At 43.9% G+C, this 18,118-nt stretch overlaps 1 protein-coding gene across 19 annotated transcripts in view; it reads right to left on the reverse strand.

Annotated features, from left to right (window-relative positions):
* The window catches only part of BLTP1 (bridge-like lipid transfer protein family member 1), a 1,779,540-nt gene that overhangs the window by 52,210 nt on the left and 1,709,212 nt on the right, over positions 1–18,118 (reverse strand). For all 19 annotated transcript variants that reach the window (XM_069242474.1, XM_069242454.1, XM_069242518.1 and 16 more), the window contains one exon: positions 3,194–3,359. In XM_069242474.1, coding sequence (XP_069098575.1) covers positions 3,194–3,359 — 166 coding nt within the window. The remainder of the gene's footprint in view (positions 1–3,193; positions 3,360–18,118) is intronic.

Here is an 18,118-nt window from a genome sequence, read left to right on the forward strand (position 1 = left end):
TCATTGACCATCTTTTGCAGCGGGCAGCTGTGGAGAGCAGTGGGAAAATAATGATTGAGCTGCTCAGGTGTCAGGTAGGCTCTGTGTAGGACTGAGAACTGTATGCTTTTGAAGTGTGCATTGCATAATACCTACTGGGGGAAGCCCAGTGCCTTGTTCCGTTCAGTGTTGTGGAGAGCCCGCCTGAGGTCATCCTGTCACTTATCCTGCAAAGCCTCCAGTAACACTCGTGTGTGATCTTTCAAGGCTCTGTAGAGTCAGGTTTTTAGGCATATATCTGTCCCCATATGTAATAAGGTGTGCAGTACCAAGTGGGTTTGCGTTTTTTTGTCAGGCATAGACCAGAAAGTCCTGAATATGTAGCACAACTGCTGGTACATTAGGTACTGACCCCTGGGGAGGGCATACTTGCTCACAAAAAAGGTATTCCTAGCCCCTTATTCAAGTACACTGGTCAACTATCTGACCAAGGTATTCTCAATAATAAAGGAAAGAATTCCTTTTCTTATATGACCCTCACCCACTCTAGTAGTGGCATGCTTCATCATCAGGCCCACCTTGGTACCTATAAGCTAAGGTGGGCTTTAACCAAATTCTGGGAGCACTTTGGATAGCCTGCCGGGGGTCTAATAATAAAAATACCTCACTAATCACTAAGGTGTCCCTTTATTTTCCATGATAGTGGGTATGATTAAAGAAAAGGTTTATGGCAGTTTTCTTCTAAGGAATTATGGTCCTATGACCCTTTTTACTGTGTCAACATGTTTCAGCCCTTCATTCTGACCATTCAATGGTTCTGGGCATTCATCAGGATGGGGAACAAAGAAACCCTGGTCCCTGACCTATTCATCAAGTTGTCTGCCCAACATAGGTGACAGGAACGTTTTATGTACACGCATGCAGGGAGCACACTAACTCGCCAGGGTGGTGTATTAAAGATGCTTCCCTTTTTGGGTAACCATTGTGCTTCTTGGGGTGAGACTGAGGGCGTGTTCCTGTAGTCATACAGTCCTTAAGGGTAACACAGTGCCCAAAAGACACTCACTCACGTCCGTTTAAGCCCTGGCTTGAGCTGCTGAATACATGACCCCCAGGTGAGTTAGTGTGCTCCACCTCAGTTCTAGGATATGGCATCGTGGTCTGAGATAATGCAGCCTAGTAGATGAGGAAGCGGTCGAGCCGAATGTATAAGTCGTGCATCATCAAGTGGAAGGAGTAAAGTCGAGAGAAGGGATTCAGAGATCTCCATGCGTCCACCAGGGACCATTGGCCACTCCATTTTGTGAAGCTCTGTCTAGGTGCAGGGGTGGGGGGAGATCGGGGAATGGAGGGGTAGGGGGCCCAGAACAGTCGAGCCAAAGGTTGAGAGTACAATTGTAGTCTCCCACCAGGATCCTGGTGTAACCGGTAGAGCAGACTGCAACAGCAGCATGTCCATACTAAGTAGTGCTTCGAACCATGAACAAAGTCAAGGGGGGGTCTAAGGGATGTGAGAAGCAGAGTGAGCATGGTCTGGCCCGGTGGTGATAGCAGTGGTATCCGGGGAGCTGCACTAGTTGTAGCGGAGGGAGGGAGAGCGGTTCCCCATTAGCAGGGCTCTTTTCCTCAGTGATATCCATTAAAGCGAAGAGGACAAGAGGAAGGCGAATGTTGGGGTCCAGGGGCAGGAGTGCCCAGCAGAGTCAACAGTTCGTCAAGTGGGGTCAGGGTGAAAAGAGTCATATTATAGTGTCTGCTGTTTGTGGTGTAATCAAAGGCAAGGTCTGAGAGTCCTGGCAGAGACCTTCTGCTGTTGTGTAGTTGTTATCATCTGAAGTTATGATGTTGGGGGCCTCTGTCTCCATTGGGTGTGGTAATTATTGCTTGTAATGAGTTTGGCATTCATAATAAGGCATAACATGGATTTTAGTGCCATCTGCACCAAAAACTACTTGTTATAATATTTAACAGGTAGATTTCCCGAGTATATAGTATGGGCAGGTATGACCTATCAATAACTATGAAAAATGTGTGTGGGGGTACCTTTATAGGACGTAAACAGTGATTTGCGCAGGGATCGGAGTAATTCAACTCACTTGGTATCCGGGTTTCCCAATTTTATCAGTAATGCAGCGGACGCTCATCTTACCTAAATTTAGAATGCTGCTGACCCTGTGGTAGTCTAGCAGGATATTGTTTCAATTGCAAAGCTTACTCATTCATCTATAAATAAGGTCAGAGAGTAAACAAGCCTCTAATGCAACCTCATGTTGGTAGTTTTCTTTGTTTAAGACAGTCTGATGTTGTAATCTCACTCCCATTCAGCATTCTGTCATATTCTGTGCTACTTATGTATACCTGCATGACTTTGAGATTGAAGCAGACTGGAATAAAAGACTGAGTAATATTTGTTACCTTGATTTGTTATATGTTAATGGTGGGGCTATGTACTTTGTATACATGACATGTATGTTCACTGGAATTGTAATTTGAGTTTGCTGTGCTAACACTCGGACAGTAAGTTCGTTCACAGTAGTAAAAATTAGGTCTACAGCAGATGAGGGTGTGTCAGGTATTGGGTTCTTGCATGGATGGTGAAGGCAAATGGTACAAATCGGATTAATGATGCTTTAAAATATCTTAAAGCACTCAGATGTTCTCGCTAAACACAAAGTATATTCATAAGCATAAATCCTGTATTGCCCAAATTTTATTCGTAGTTGCAGATGAATAGCCATTGTGAAGTGATATTAAAAATGACTGAGCTTTGTACATGCCTGTCTAGTGTGGCCAACTGCCTGATCAACAATAGTTGTAGGCTTACTGTGCATAAACAAGTGTGTGTTCCATGACCCAATTATGTAAACCCATTTCCTGGAACTACACTTTAAGAAATCACCCTGACTTTATTAGGCTGTCCTTCTGTATGCCTGAGCCGTCAAGGCATGCCATTCCTTGCTGCCCTCTGTACCAGATCCTCTGCATGCAGGCAGCCAAACAAATTGAGTGCAAATTCTTGTTGCTGCCTGCGCATGAAGGAGGCAGCCTCCTACAACTGTACAGATTAAGTACATGAATGCAGGAATTGGGAATGTAGCACCATACTACAGTTTGTAAAGTTTCCTAAAAGTTACAATATATATTTGTGACACCACCTAACTATAATTTTGAATCACTGCTCCAATCTGAATAATTCAACAAATTTTCTAATTACCGCAACGTAGGTTCAAGATGCCAAGTGTTACACATGAATTCTCTCCAGTCGACAGATGTGTAGTTAATGCTTTCCTCCTTGTCCTTTTCATTGGTGCTCTGATCAAGAACAATAACTGGACTTCTCTGTCCTGGTCGAGTGACAAAGACACGTGGAGGGAAGATTGCTATTAAAAAAATAATAAAAAAATGTTAAAAAATGAAACAATTGAAAACATAGTTTCACTACAGTTAATAAGAAAATCCTGTTAGTAAAAAACAAGTTACTTACCTGAACACTGTAGTTCTCCAGTATTGTTATCTTTCATAGATTCACTTGCTTGAATCTTCCCCGTCATCATGGTGGGAGTCCCACGGTAACAGTAATATAAGCAGTATAGAAGCAATAAAATTAAAACCTCATAGAAACCAAATTGACATTGTTTTAAAGCATCCAAACTCCAACCACTCAGAGCAGAGACCCTGAAGCGCTCACCCCTGCAGAGCCACCATACCTCCGATTTCGAGCACAAGTATATAAACTAGAGAATTAGAGGTATAAAATATGGTGAATAGTAATGGGGAGGAGGGAGGGTGGCATGTGATTCTATGAAAGATTACAGTACTGGAGAACCAGTGTCAGGTAAGTACCTTGTTTTTTCGCCAGTATTGTATCTTTCACAGATTCACCTGCTTGAATCCGACTAGCAAGCAGTACCAAAGGAAGAGGAAGGCGAGTAAGGTGAACCACCCCATCATGATCACTTATCAATAAATGATTTTCAAAACATGAAATTCAAGAGCACTCTTGGATATGAGGAATTGTTATGTGATCAACACAATAGAAAGGACACAAATGAAGAGAAAACTGAGAAAGAATTAGAGAAAAATAGAAATCTGATATCAAACCATAAAAAGTCAACAAATCCGATGTTGCCTACCTAATGAGAAAAAGACGTTGAAGCACAGCTTGTCCAACTGCCACATCTGCCTTTCTTCCAAGCAGTAGTACTTTGAGAAGGTGTGGCCATCAACCCATGATGCAGCCCTGCAGATATCAGGCAAGGAAACAGCTGCAAACAAGGTTGCAGAAGTTGTCAACCTTTGGGTGGAATGTGCTTTCACTTTCGCAGATAGTAGCCTCCCTGCTTTTTCATGGCAAAAGGCGATGACATCTGACACCCAGTGAGCAATGCTTGCCCACGTCAAGGTCTGTCCTTTTCCTTGCGATGCTTAAGAACCAAAAGCTGGTTGGACTTCCTGAAAGTTTTTGTCATTCCAGATCGAATTTTAGGCAATGACGAATGTCGAGAGAGTGCAAGGCTCTCTCCGCAGGAGATGATGGGTTAGGAAAAAAAGGTCAGCAGAATAACTGGCTCGTTTAAGTGAAACGAAGACCGCACCTTTGGTATAAACTTTGGGTTGGGACGAAGTATGACTTTCTCTGAATGGATCTGTAGATAAGGTTCTTGGTTTGTACACGCTTGGATCTCATTTATTCTTCTTGCAGACGTGATAGCCAACAAAAAATGCCACTTTCCAAAAGAGAAATTTCAAGTCTGCCTTGGGGATTGGTTCAAAAGGGGATCTAATAAGTTGAGACAAAACTGTGTTAAGTTACCACTGGACCGATGGAGGCCTAATCAGAGGGTAGGCCTGAAAAAGTTCCTTCATGAATGCTTTGATCAGGCAATCGAACCATAGCGATAAGTGCCCAGAACGTCTACTGAATCCAGAAATGGCTGGTAGATGGACCTTAACGGAGGAATGAGTGAGACCTCATTTTGCAAGGTGTAACAGATACAGGAGGATCTGTTCTGGTGTGGAGGAGCTGAGGTGCTAAGATTGAGAAGAACATCTGGAACAAAATCTTCTCTACTTAGCCACGTAGCATTTGTTTGTTGATTCAGTTCCAGCCTTTTGCAAAATGGACAAGCATTCCTCAAAGAGACCTAGGGCCCCAAATTCAATGTTGTAAGGAGCCAGGCTGACAAATTGGGAGTGCAAATTTATGGATGGAGCACCTGGCCTTCGCTCATTGACAACAAATTCCACGTGGGTTGGAATTGTGAGGACTCTCTAAAAGGCGAAGTAGCTCTGTAAACCTTGCCTTGTCCACACCAGGGCTATGATGATTAAACAGCAAGACTAGCACTTCATCTTGTGAATGACCCAGGGAATGAGCGGAAATGGAGGGAATGCATAGGCAAACATGCCTTTCCATGCGAAGTGGAAAGCGTTTACCCACAAGCCCAGTTGAGGATATATGCTGACATACAAGTTGCACTTTTGTTGTGATGAGTGACAATCAGATCCAGGCTCAGAGATACTCAGCATTGAAAAACTTGGCGCAGTTGTTGGTGATTTAGGGCCATATGTAGGAACACTTTTGCCCATAGACACAGAATGGGTATAAACCTTTGATACATCTGGCCCTTAGTTCCTACTCATGACATTAGCTGTCGGACCTGCTGAGCGAATCCCCCCAATCGTTCTGTGCTGCCAGAACGTGCTCTAATTTCAGAGAAATATTGTTGACCAGCAATCGCTTCCAAATTAACTGAGCTTGTGTCAAGAGCACTTGAGATATAGTGCACCCATGCTTTGTGAGATAAAACATTGTAGTAGTCTTGTCTGTTCTCACTAGAACCACTTAATTGTGAATCTTGGGAAGAACGCCTAAAGACCCAAGAACACTGCTTAGAGCTCGAGGAGGTTATCTGAAACTCTTGACTGGACCACTTTCTGTGCACCTCCAGGATCTGTAGATGAGCACCCGGTCCGTCTAAGGAGGCATCTGTTGTTATCATTACGTGTGGGGTAAGAGGAAGGAACTAAAGTTCTTGTGAAAGATTTTCTGTCCATGTCCACCACGACATTGCAGCCTACATTTTGTTTGTGATGAGAATTGTGTCCTCGAAGGAACCCTGTGCCTGGATCCATTAAGCATCTAACTACTCCTGCAAAGGGTGCATACGGAAACAACATTTCATAATTATTGGAATGAAGGATGACATCATCCCCAACATGGACTTGTACTTCCTGATGGAAGTGCACCTTTCTACTGAGAGCACCTGTGTTATTACCTTGAGACGTAGAATTCCTGAGTAGGAAACGCTATGTACACTGTTATGTCCAGAACTTCTCCTAAGAAACCTGAAGATCAGAGTGGGTTGAGAGAGGATTTTTCTTAGTTGAGCCTGAGACCCAGAAACTGAAAGAGACGAATGCAAGCCTGAATCAACTGCTTTGCTTTTATTAACCAGTCGTCCAGGTACAAGAATACCTGGTGACCTGAACATCTAAGAAAAGACACCACTGGTGCCATGAACTTCGTAAAAACCCTTAGAGCCGATTTTAGTCTAAGGGGAGCACTCTGAACTGCTAATGGCACTCTGCCACCTCTAACCTCAGAAACATGCTGTGCTTTTGATGGATAGGGATGTGGAAATATGCATCCCATAGATCCAGGGAAATCATATAGTCTCCTGTTTCCATCATCTGTAGGATCTCTTGCAGCGATAACATTCTGAAAGACGGCATCTTGATGAATTTGTGCAATAGCCTGAGACCCAAGACCTACCTCCATTTTCCCGGACTTCTTTTTGATGAGGAAGAAGTTGGAACAAAAATCTACGTTGCATTGGCTTGACGGAACTTTCTCTATTGCATTCTTGGCTAGAAGCGATCAAATCTCCTCTTAGTATGGAAAGATGGCTGCTGGGATGAGTAAGAAGCACAAAACCCCTGTTGCAGCCAAGGTTGATATCCTCTTCTGTGGCACAGATTGCGTGGTCAAAAACTGGCCTCTACCTCTACCCGCAACGGCTGAAACCTTCTTTGTTGCAGAGTGCCCAGAGCAACAAGCCGTCTCCATATACGCCTTGATGGACTGTAAGTCTTCATCTACAGGTTTGCCAAATAAATTCTCTCCCTCAAAGGGCATATCAAGGAACTTAGACTGAACCTCAGGATGGAAGGATGTAATTTTCAGCCATCCCTGGTGCCATAAACTGCTGCAACTGCCCGAAAGTAGTGTTTGAGATGTCAATAGCGACATCGATAACCACAGACAAGGTTTTCTCACCCTCCATAAGTATGTCTTGAGCCTCCTTCTTTTTCTCCTGCAGCAGACAGTCTAAGAATGATGACAAATCAGACCACATTTAGCGGTCATAGCTATGAGGACGGCCAGAGCATTGGAAGCCGTGATGGAAATCAATGCCATGGCTGAATTGTTTTTGCCTATATTGTACAGTCTGTGACGTTCCTTGTCTGGCAGAGTAGAGCAGGGTGTAGCAGGTCCTTCGCTCGCCAATGCGCAGCTTGCATAATGACCAAGTCTGGTCTTGGCTGACTAATAAGGCATGTACGTGCAGAATCAGGAGCCTTATATTTTGTATCCAACTTGGGGACAGCTGCTGGTATAGAGGCTGGGGTCTTTCACCTTTAATCCTTTCTGCCAAATGAAGACCACAAGCGGGATGGCTCTCGTGGAGCGTTGAGCCTCTGGCTTGAACTCATAGTGAAACAATTTCACTGGGAAAGGAAGATCAAAGCGTTTGCATGCCCTCTCCAAGTTGTCATGAAATGCCCTGATGTCTGCTGGAGGGGAATCTACTGGTGGAGGAACAGGAGAGTCTGGTAATTATGCCACACAATCATCCCATTCAGGTTGGTCCCCAGCATCAAACTGAATTTCACACTCCTCAGGTGGGTGATCACCATTGCAGTTGGTAAGAGTATCTGAGATAGTAATGGAGGGTAACACAGACTTCTCTCTAGGTGTTAAGGAAGACAAACTCCTGGGGGTTGAGGTAGGCACTTGAGCAGGTTGTGTAGTCCATGTTTGCCTATCTGAGGTATTAGCATCTGGAAAACACTTCTAATAAATGATAATTATTAAGAGTAGGTCAGAGATCAATGATACTGGGAGCAAAACAGGAGTGTCTTGTACCTGGTGATGATCATCCTCTGACTCTTCATATGGGTAATGCTTGTGGAAAGAGTCAAATTCCTGATGGGGATGACAGTCCCTGTCCCTGCAAGAGAAGTCATCCTCCAAATACGGGGACCTTTCATGCTCTGGGCCCGCATCCTCTGACTTGAAATTTCACATTGAGTTGGGAAGGGCTGTAAGCAGGGCCAAAGAGTCCCTCATCTCCTGGCTCCTGCATTTCCATGAAACATACTGGTAGTAATAGAGAGATATGAGACAAGTCATGTGGTAAAGAGGAAGGAATTCCCCTAGAAGAAATAAGCAAAATGTCCTTTGTGCTCGTCGACGGTGTTGATGATGCAATCGACTGGGTTGTCGACAACTGAACCCCAGAAGAAATCTTGGTTGACAGTACGATCTCTAGTAAAAGCGCTGATGATGCTGTTGATGAGGAGATTTGGGCCGTCAGAGACGGTCTCGCTGACGAGGATGAAGGCATTGCCACTGTCTTCGTCGATAACACAGAGGTGGTGGTTGTTGTCTCTGTTGTTGCCATCAACAATGTCGCTGTTGTCACTGGTTTTGATGATGAAATCCTCGTTGTCGCCGTGGTCAGTGACGTGGTAACCTTTGTCGATGGGGCCCTCGATGGGCAGGATGTTTTGACCATGCCAGTTACTTAAAAGGTGTAGAAGGCGCAGAGGAAGCGGTGGCAGATTCCTGAGCCTCAGAGGAAAAAGGACCATCTGGATCCTTAACCCTAGACCTCTCCTCAATGGTCTCCCTGGAGTGAGACTTTGTCTTTTTTGTGCCAGAATCCTCTGAGTGGGAAAACGCTTTTTTTCGTTTTCTCGAGGAGGAATGGCCTCTCTCTTCAGTGTCAAACTCGGAATCCGAGTGCTGTTTTTTCTTTTGTAACTAGAAGAGCAGTCTGATTTCACTGTCTCTAAGAGTCTTTGTTGAAATGTGCGGTAATATTTTCACTCTTTGGGTTTGTGCAGAGACTATCAACAGTAGAGGCATTCTTTGTGAGGATCTTCTGAGAAAAGCCTCAACTTGCCACAGGATCTACAAGGCCTGAAGAGCCTTTTCTTGGAACCTTCAGCCATGATGAAGAAAAGATAAACCAAGCACACTTTCAGCTGTACCTCAGGTGACCTCTGTAGTGCTGGTAAAAAAAACTGAAAACTGTCAGGTGAAAAGCTGGACTGAGCAACACTTTGACTGAGCAGAGCTCAGGGAGACCCCCTAACACACGATGTGTGGTAAGAAATGTGAGGTATGGTGGCTCTGCAGAGGATGAGTGCTTTAAGCTCTCTTCTTTGAATGGCTGGAGTTTGAATGCTTTAAAACAATGTCATTGGTTAAAATGTATATTGTTTTCTATGAGATTTTAATTCTATTGCTTCAATACTGCTTATATGACTATTACAGTGGGGATGATTCAAGCATGTGAATCTATAAAAGATAAAATACTAGAGAAGTACCACATACAAAGCAGCTGATTGAGGCAGACGGCAGTTGCCACTATGTAGTTATACTTAGGGCGGACTTCCCATTGCATTTACATTCTTTGTTTTGCTAATAACTTTTGTGCTTTTTGATGAATCTTCACGAAACATTCCAAACAAAAGGTTCATACACCTCAGCTCTTTCGTGGAAAATTTCAGGGTGATCCATCAACTATGGGAAGAAAATATGGGAGGATCCTGAAATGTGTGTACCCCATGAAATTTCCCCCATTACTACACATCTACCAGAGAGCTAGATCCTTACTGAAAAATGTGTGATCTGATGAAAATCCATTCAGCTGTTTGAGAAAAATTAAGCTACAAAATTATGTATATCTAGAGGTGTGGACCTACCAAGGGAAACAATGACAAATTAAGTATTCTGATTGGCAGTCCAGCAAGACTAAGCATTGTGATTGGATGGCTGCAACATGAAGAGAAAGGCTGCTATTTTACGACTCGATCCCCATGCTCTGAATATTAAAATATAACAGCAAACGGTTGTACACTGGCACATCCATTGGGGTCAAAGCGCAAAGAAATATTGTTTTCCTTCACCGTGGACTCTCAATTCTCACGGGGGTGGAGGGGCATAAAAAGAAGCAATCTGATTGGCTAGGCCCACAGGACTGGGACAAGTCCTGAAATACTGATTGCTGCTACTGAGTGGCTTCAACATTAAGATAAATGTTGCCATTCGAGGAATCAGGGTGGGTGTCAGTTGGTGTTTTGCTGTTGTGGGGGAGGGTGGGTGGTTGGCCAGCAATGAGGGTGTTGACTGCCTCTGGCGGGGTATTAGGTGCAGGGCCTCACAACTGGCCAGGCCCTGTGCCCAACCCCACGCACTGCAAGGTGTAGGTCAAAAGATGAAAGCCTACCATATTACATAACTCATGACATGCTGTATGATATAATTGATAACATCAGTTATGACATTTGAAACAATATCATTTATGACATCACTGTGCATGGCAGAGTTTTTTCAGCAAATATATTACACACTGTAGTTATCATTAGTTCACAGATTCCATAGGAAAGGCATTTTTTGTTTCTTCATTCACTCTAGCACCGTTTGACGAATTTGGAAAATAAAATCTGGAAAGTTTTGCTCCGATGTCCCAAGTGGGGGGGGGGGGAAAGAAAAAGAGGTGGTGAGGTACCCAAAAGTGATTTCCCATGTTAAGTCTCAGTTACAGAAAAAGAGGTTCAACTACATTACAACAAATACGGCAAACAGTTAGAACTTAACTCAAAAAACATATGTTTTTGTGCTTTGATGTAAATCCATTCAACCATTTTAAAGAAGCTAGCTTTTAAAGATGGGGCTGGGGCATGAAGGGGTAATGCTGGTAAAACTGTTGGTGTCCATATATGCTCTGATAGGCCCATTTAAAGTGCATGGCCACATCCCAATGGAGAATATGTTGTGGACTTGGTCCTCGAGTCTTGAACAAAAATTGAAAGGTCACATAATAGATGCAAGGGCAGGGCCATGTGGGTGTGTGTGTGTGTATATATATATATATATATGGAAAATGTCACTTACCCAGTGTACATCCGTTTGTGGCATGTTGTGCTGCAGATACACATGCTGTGCACTGTTCCTGCCATCTAGTGTTGGGCTCGGAGTGTTACAAGTTGTTTTTCTTCAGAGAAGTCTTTTCGAGTCACTGGACCGAGTGACTCCTCCCTTTCGGCTCCATTGCAAATGGGCGTCGACTCCATCTTAGATTGTTATCCCCGCAAAGGGTGAGGTAGGAGTTGGTAAAGTAAGGATACTAGAGGTGCTCATGCAATGGAGTAGAAATGTATGTAAATAGTGTGTAGTAAAGGAATATTTATTTACATATTTACAATTTAAGTGCAACTAAAACGGCTACAGGCTCCCAGGGAGGTGGGAGGGCGCATGTGAATCTGCAGCGCAACATGCCACGAACAGATGTACACTGGGTAAGTGACATTTTCCGTTCGATGGCATGTGTAGCTGCAGATAAACATGCTGTGCATAGACTACAAAGCAGTAATCTCCCCAAAAGCGGTGGTCAGCCTGTAGGAGTTGAAGTTGTTTGAAATAATGTTCTTAGTACAGCCTGTTCTACTGTGGCTTGTTGTGTTGCTAACACATCTACACAGTAATGCTTAGTAAAAGTGTGGGGTGTAGACCAGGTGGCTGCCTTATAAATCTCAGTCATTGGTATATTACCAAGAAAAACCATTGTGGCACCTTTCTTTCTAGTGGAGGGTGCCCTTGGAGTAATGGGTAATTCTCTTTTAGCTTTAAGGTAACAGGGTTGAATACATTTGACTATCCATCTGGCAATGCCCTGTTTGGATATAGGGTTACCTGCATGAGGTTTTTGGAAAGCTACTATCAATTGTTTTGTTTTTCGAAATTGTTTTGTTCTATCAATGTAATACATTAGCGCTCTTTTAATGTATAATGTATGCAATGCCCTTTCTGCTACTGATTCTGGTTGTGGAAAGAAGACTGGGAGTTCCACAGTTTAGTTTAGATGAAACGCTGATATGACTTTTGGTAAAAATGAAGGATTTGTACGGAGAACCACTTTATGTTTATGTATTTGTATAAAGGGTTCTTGAATAGTAAACGCCTGTATTTCGCTAACCCTTCGAAGTGAAGTGATGGCTATTAGAAAAGCTACTTTCCAAGTCAAAAATTGGATTTGACAAGAATGCATGGGTTCAAATGGTGGGCCCATGAGTCGTGTTAATACAATATTAAGATTCCACGAAGGTACTGGTGGTGTCCTTGGGGGTATGATTCTTTTTAGTCCCTCCATAAAGGCTTTAATAACTGGGATTTTAAAAAGTGATTTTGTATGTTTAATCTGCAGATAAGCAGATATTGCAGTCAGATGGATTTTAATGGAAGAGAAGGCTAGATTTGACTTTTGTAAGTGTATTAAATAACTTACAATGTTTTGTGTGGAGGTGTCTAATGGTATAATTTGATTAGCCTGGCAGTAGCAAACAAACCTTTTCCATTTATTAGCGTAACAATATCTTGTTGTGGGTTTTCTTGCTTATTTAATGACCTCCATACACTCTTTAGAAAGGTTTAGATATCCGAATTCTAAGACTTCATGAGCCAGATTGCTAGGTTGAGAGATGCTGGATTTGGGTGTCTGATCTGTTGTTTGTGTTGTGTTAACAGATCTGGTCTGTTTGGTAGTTTGATGTGGGGTACTACTGATAAGTCCAACAGTGTTGTGTATCATGGTTGGTGAGCCCACATTGGTGCTATAAGTATTAGTTTGAGTTTGTCTTGACTCAGTTTGTTGAACAGATAAGGAATGAGCGGGAGAGGGGGAAAAGCGTAAGCAAATATCCCTGACCAACTGATCCATAGAGCATTGCCCTTGGACTGAGGGTGTGGGTACATGGACGCGAAGTTTTGGCATTTTGTGTTTTCTTTTGTTGCAAACAGATCTATGTTTGGTGTCCCCCAGCGGTAGAAGTGATCTTGTAGAATCTGGCGATGTATTTCCCATTTGTGAGTTTGCTGTTGATCTCGACTGAGATTGTCGGCTAACTGATTTTGAATGCCTGGTATATATTGTGCTATTAGGCGAATGTTGTTGTGAATTGCCGAATGCCAAATTTTTTGTGCTAAGAGACACAGCTGTGACGAGTGTGTCCCCCCCTGTTTGTTTAGATAATACATTGTTGTCATATTGTCTGTCTTGGCAAGAATGTGTTTGTGGGCTAGAACGGGCTGAAAAGCTTTTAATGCTAGAAATACTGCTAGCAGTTCTAAGTGGTTTATGTGAAGTAGTTTTTGTTGATTGTCCCATTGACCTTGTATGCTGTGATTGTTGAGGTGTGCTCTCCACCCAATCATGGAGGCGTCTGTTGTGATAATGGCGTGAGGCACTGGGTCTTGAAAAGGCTGCCCCCTGTTTAAATTTACAGGGTTCCACCATTGAAGCGAAGAGTGTGTTTGGCAGTCTATCAACACTAGATCTTGAAGTTGACTCTGTGCCTGCGTCCATTGTTTTGCTAGGCACTACTTTAAGGGCCGCATGTGTAGCCTTGCGTTTGGGACAATAGCTATGCATGAGGACATCATGCCTAGTAGTTTCATCACAAACCTGACCGTGTATTGTTGGTTTGGTTGCATGCTTGATCTTATATTTTGAAATGACTGAACTCTTTGTGGACTTGGAGCGGCAATTGTTCTTTGTGTGTTCAGTGTTGCTCCCAAGTATTGCTGTATTTGGGATGGTTGTAAATGTGATTTTTGGTAATTTATAGAAAACCCTAGTTTGTGTAGAGTATCTATTACGTATTGCGTGTGAAAGTGACATGGTCGCTGAGTGTTGGCTTTTATTAGCCAATCGTCTAGATATGGGAATACGTGCATGTGATGTCTCCTTAATTGAGCTGCAACTACGGCTAGGCATTTTGTAAATACCCTGGGGGCTGTTGTTATTCTGAAAGGCAGCACCTTGAATTGGTAATGTTTGCCTTGTATTACAAACCTGAGGTATTTCCTGTGAGATGGATGGATGGGTATGTGAAAATACTCATCTTTGAGATCCAGTGTTGCCATGTATTCTCCTTGTTTTGGTAAGGGGACTACGTCCTGAAGTGTTACCATGTGGAAATGATCTGATTTGATGAAGAGATTCAGTGTTCTGAGATCTAAGATAGGCCTTAACGTATTGTCTTTTTTCGGGATAAGGAAAAACAGGGAGTAGAATCCTGTTCCTTTCTGGTGATAGGGTACTAGCTCTATTGCTTCTTTTGCTAGTAGTGCTTGGACCTCTATTTGTAATAGGTCTAAGTGTTGTATAGACATTTTGTGCGTTCTTGGGGGAACATCTGGAGGGAATCTTGTGAACTCTATGCAGTAACCATGGTGGATAATTGATAGGACCCACGTGTCTGTGGTAATGTGTGTCCAGTTGTGATGATATTTGGTTAATCTTCCCCCCACTGGTGATATGTGTTGGGGAAGTGTGACATTGAAGTCACTGCTTGCTAGGGGTTGGCTTGGTAGGCTGGAATTTCCCTCTTCCTTTTGGGAACTGTCCTCTGTAGAAACCACGAAACCCCCCTCTCTGGTACTGAGATTGGTAGGTGGGTTTTGTTTAGGAGGTGGATGGTTCTGATTGTTGCTGTCTAAACCCTCCCCTAAACTGTGGTTTCCTAAATGTTCCCCTATATTGTGAGGAGTAGAGCGCGCCCATGGCTTTGGCAGTGTCCGTGTCCTTTTTCATCTTTTCTATTGCGGTATCCACTTCTGGTCCGAATAGTTGATGTTGATTAAACTGAATATTCAATACCGCCTGTTGTACCTCTGGTTTAAACCCAGAACTTCGCAGCCATGCATGTCTTCTAATTGTTACTGCTGTATTAACAGTCTGTGCTGCTGTATCAGCAGAGTCTAAAGCAGAGCGGATTTGGTTGTTTGATATGGCTTGTCCTTCTTCAACCACTTGTTGGGCACGTTTTTGGTGCTCTTTGGGCAAGTGCTGGATGATGTCTTGCATCTCGTCCCAATGCGCCCTGTCGTAGCGGGCAAGTAGGGCTTGTGAGTTGGCAATTCGCCACTGATTGGCTGCTTGCGATGCCACTCTTTTCCCTGCTGCGTCGAATTTTCGACTTTCCTTATCAGGGGGTGGCGCATCCCCTGATGACTGAAAATTAGCTCTTTTCCTTGCAGCCCCCACAACCACTGAGTCCGGAGTGAGTTGTTGAGTAATGAACACTGGGTCTGACGGGGGCGGTTTATATTTCTTTTCGACCCTTGGCGTGATGGCTCTGCCTTTTACAGGTTCTTGGAAGACCTGCTGTGCGTGTTTCAGCATGCCCGGTAACATTGGCAAACTTTGGTACGATGCATGTGTGGATGCCAGAGTGTTAAACAGGAAGTCATCCTCCACTGGTTCAGAGTGCATTGTAACGTTGTGAAAAGTTGCTGCTTTGGTTAATACCTGCATGTAGGACGAAATGTCCTCTGGCGGTGAAGGTTTTGTTGGATAACACTCTGGGCTGTTGTCCGATATTGGTGGGTCGTATAGATCCCAGGGGTCCGCATCGTCTTGAGTCATTCCAGTATGTGTGGGTGACTGTGCAATTGGTGTACCCACTGGTGACAACTGTGGTGATTGAAGTGGGGACGTTTGTGGTGAGAAATGTGGGGGTGGTGACCTTTCTCTAACCACTTTGGCTTTTGGTTGCGTCTCAATCTCATGAAAAGCCAGTTTTCTTTTTGACTTGAGCGGAGGGATAGTTTGTATCTTCCCTGTGTCTTTCTGGATTTTCAACCTTTGCTGAGTTTGGTCATGCTCTTCTACATCCAGTTCTTGCTCAAATCTACGCCTTTCTTTGAGCTGTAGAGAGAGACTTTGTTCTTCCGTGTAGGAAGTCTGTTTCGGCTCCGAAGCCGGCTTTTTCGGTACCGAAATTCCCATTGAAATTGTCTTTTTCGGTTCCAATAGGCTCTTTCGAGACTTGCTCGCTTTGAGCACTCAATGCCGAATTTTTTCAGTGCCGATTTCTCGACCGGTGTCGGAAGTCTTCGGCAATGTCTTGCCCTTTTTCGGTGCCGATGTTACTTGGTCACCTTCTGTGGGTCGAGCCATGGCCTTCCGGCAGTGGCGTCCCGAGGCCTTTTGTTTTTTGCTTTGACCTTGGGTATGGGACGGGCAGGTGTACTCACTTTCTGTGCTGCCGTCGAAGGTCGATCTCTGTCGGATTCATCCGAATCTGAAAGTTGAATGGATATCCGCATCTCTTCTTCTTCAACGTCAAGATGCTGTGTCGGCTTCGACACCATCTGTAGTCGTCTGGCGCATCGATTCCTTAAGGTCTTTTTGGATCGTAATGCTCGGCAGGCCTCACAAGTATCCTCTCTGTGTTCAGGGGATAAACACAGGTTACAGACCCGATGCTGGTGACACTTCGGACAGAAACGGAAGGGGGTCCGGTCCATTAGTCTGCAACGACGGGTGTGGTCGGGCCGACCAGGCCTTGGTGAAATGCGGAAGCCCCGAAGGGCTGCCGAAGCGGTCTTGTTGTCGGTGCCGATGTGATGATACTAAACCGGTCCCGAGTGTAAACAATACCGACGAATTTCGATGATTTTCTAAGTTTCCCGATTCGAATTACGGAGCGAAGAGGAACACATCCGAACCCGATGGCAGAAAGAAAACAATTTAAGATGGAGTCGATGCCCATGCGCAATGGAGCCGAAAGGGAGGAGTCACTCGGTCCTGTGACTTGAAAAGACTTCTTCGAAGAAAAACAACACTCCGAGCCCAACGCTAGATTGCAGGAACAGTGCACAGCATGTGTAGCTGCAGCTACACATGCCATCGAATATATACATATGCATACATATAATTTCTTAAAAATGGCTGCATGGATTTACATTAAATCACAAACCTACGCAATTCTGTTAAAAAACGTTTTCTGCATCAGAGACCAAAGTTTCCCATAGGACTAAACATGGGGAATCATTTCTGGGCACCCCATCACCTTTTTTTCTTTGCCCCCACCTTTTTTTAGTTTTTGCAGGGATCGCGGCAGTCCTTTTGGTATGCAGAGGGGCTACAAGTAGACGATCAGCATTTTATTGGCTTGGTCACTAGTCTCTTGATAATCAAGTCTTCATGGAGGGCCATTGCGCCTGCTCAGACCTGCAGGACTTCCTGGTGTAATTCCACTCCTCAAACCCTCCTCCTTTTGAGAGGTACTGGTTTGATATTGATTCAAAAGGTAAGGAACCTGTGGTTAGAAGTATCCATCAGAGGAACAACTTACCTACCTTTGGTTACACTCTTTCTGCTGGACACTATCTACCTGCAGATTCCTCACCTTTGCATATAGGTGCAGACTGGTTCAAACATTTGAAATAGCTCTGGTGCCGACAGGTGGCAGTGACTCAGTCATGATGTCAGGCATGCAGTTGTGATGACATCATCTGAGTCAGAAAGACCCTCAGCCAGCATCTACACTAAAGTTTTTCTCTGTTTTTGCTGCAACTTTCAATTCAGTACATAGCAAAATTGGTCCCTTATTAATAAAGTGGTAAATATACGTATCTTTTGTATTGCTCTTTCTGATGGATACTCTAACTGGAGATTCCTCAACTTGTGAATACTCCCTGGACCAGACTGAATCCGGAATTTTTCTCAGAAAGTTTCTAGTGTGCCCGTAGCTGATGTTGTGCTGTTCCATGTTGACTCAGTCCCAATCTGGACGTGACATAAGGAGCCACATATAACTGCCACTTCCTTGTGTCTACATCAGTATTTTTCTAATATCCATCCATGCAGTCGGATGCGAAGCTCGCAGTTACATTTGACTGTTTGCAGGTAAAGTAGAATTTTTTTAAGATGGAGAAAAGAAACCTTCTCCACAGAACGGCAAGGCGGGAGGGTCAGTGAGGAATCTGCGGTTACATCAAGTATCTACCAAAAAGAGTGTTACAAAAAGTAAGTAACTTATTCTTCTTGTGGATATTCTA

This window comes from Pleurodeles waltl, chromosome 1_2 (assembly GCF_031143425.1).
Source record: "Pleurodeles waltl isolate 20211129_DDA chromosome 1_2, aPleWal1.hap1.20221129, whole genome shotgun sequence".
In the NCBI taxonomy this organism is placed as follows: domain Eukaryota; kingdom Metazoa; phylum Chordata; class Amphibia; order Caudata; family Salamandridae; genus Pleurodeles; species Pleurodeles waltl.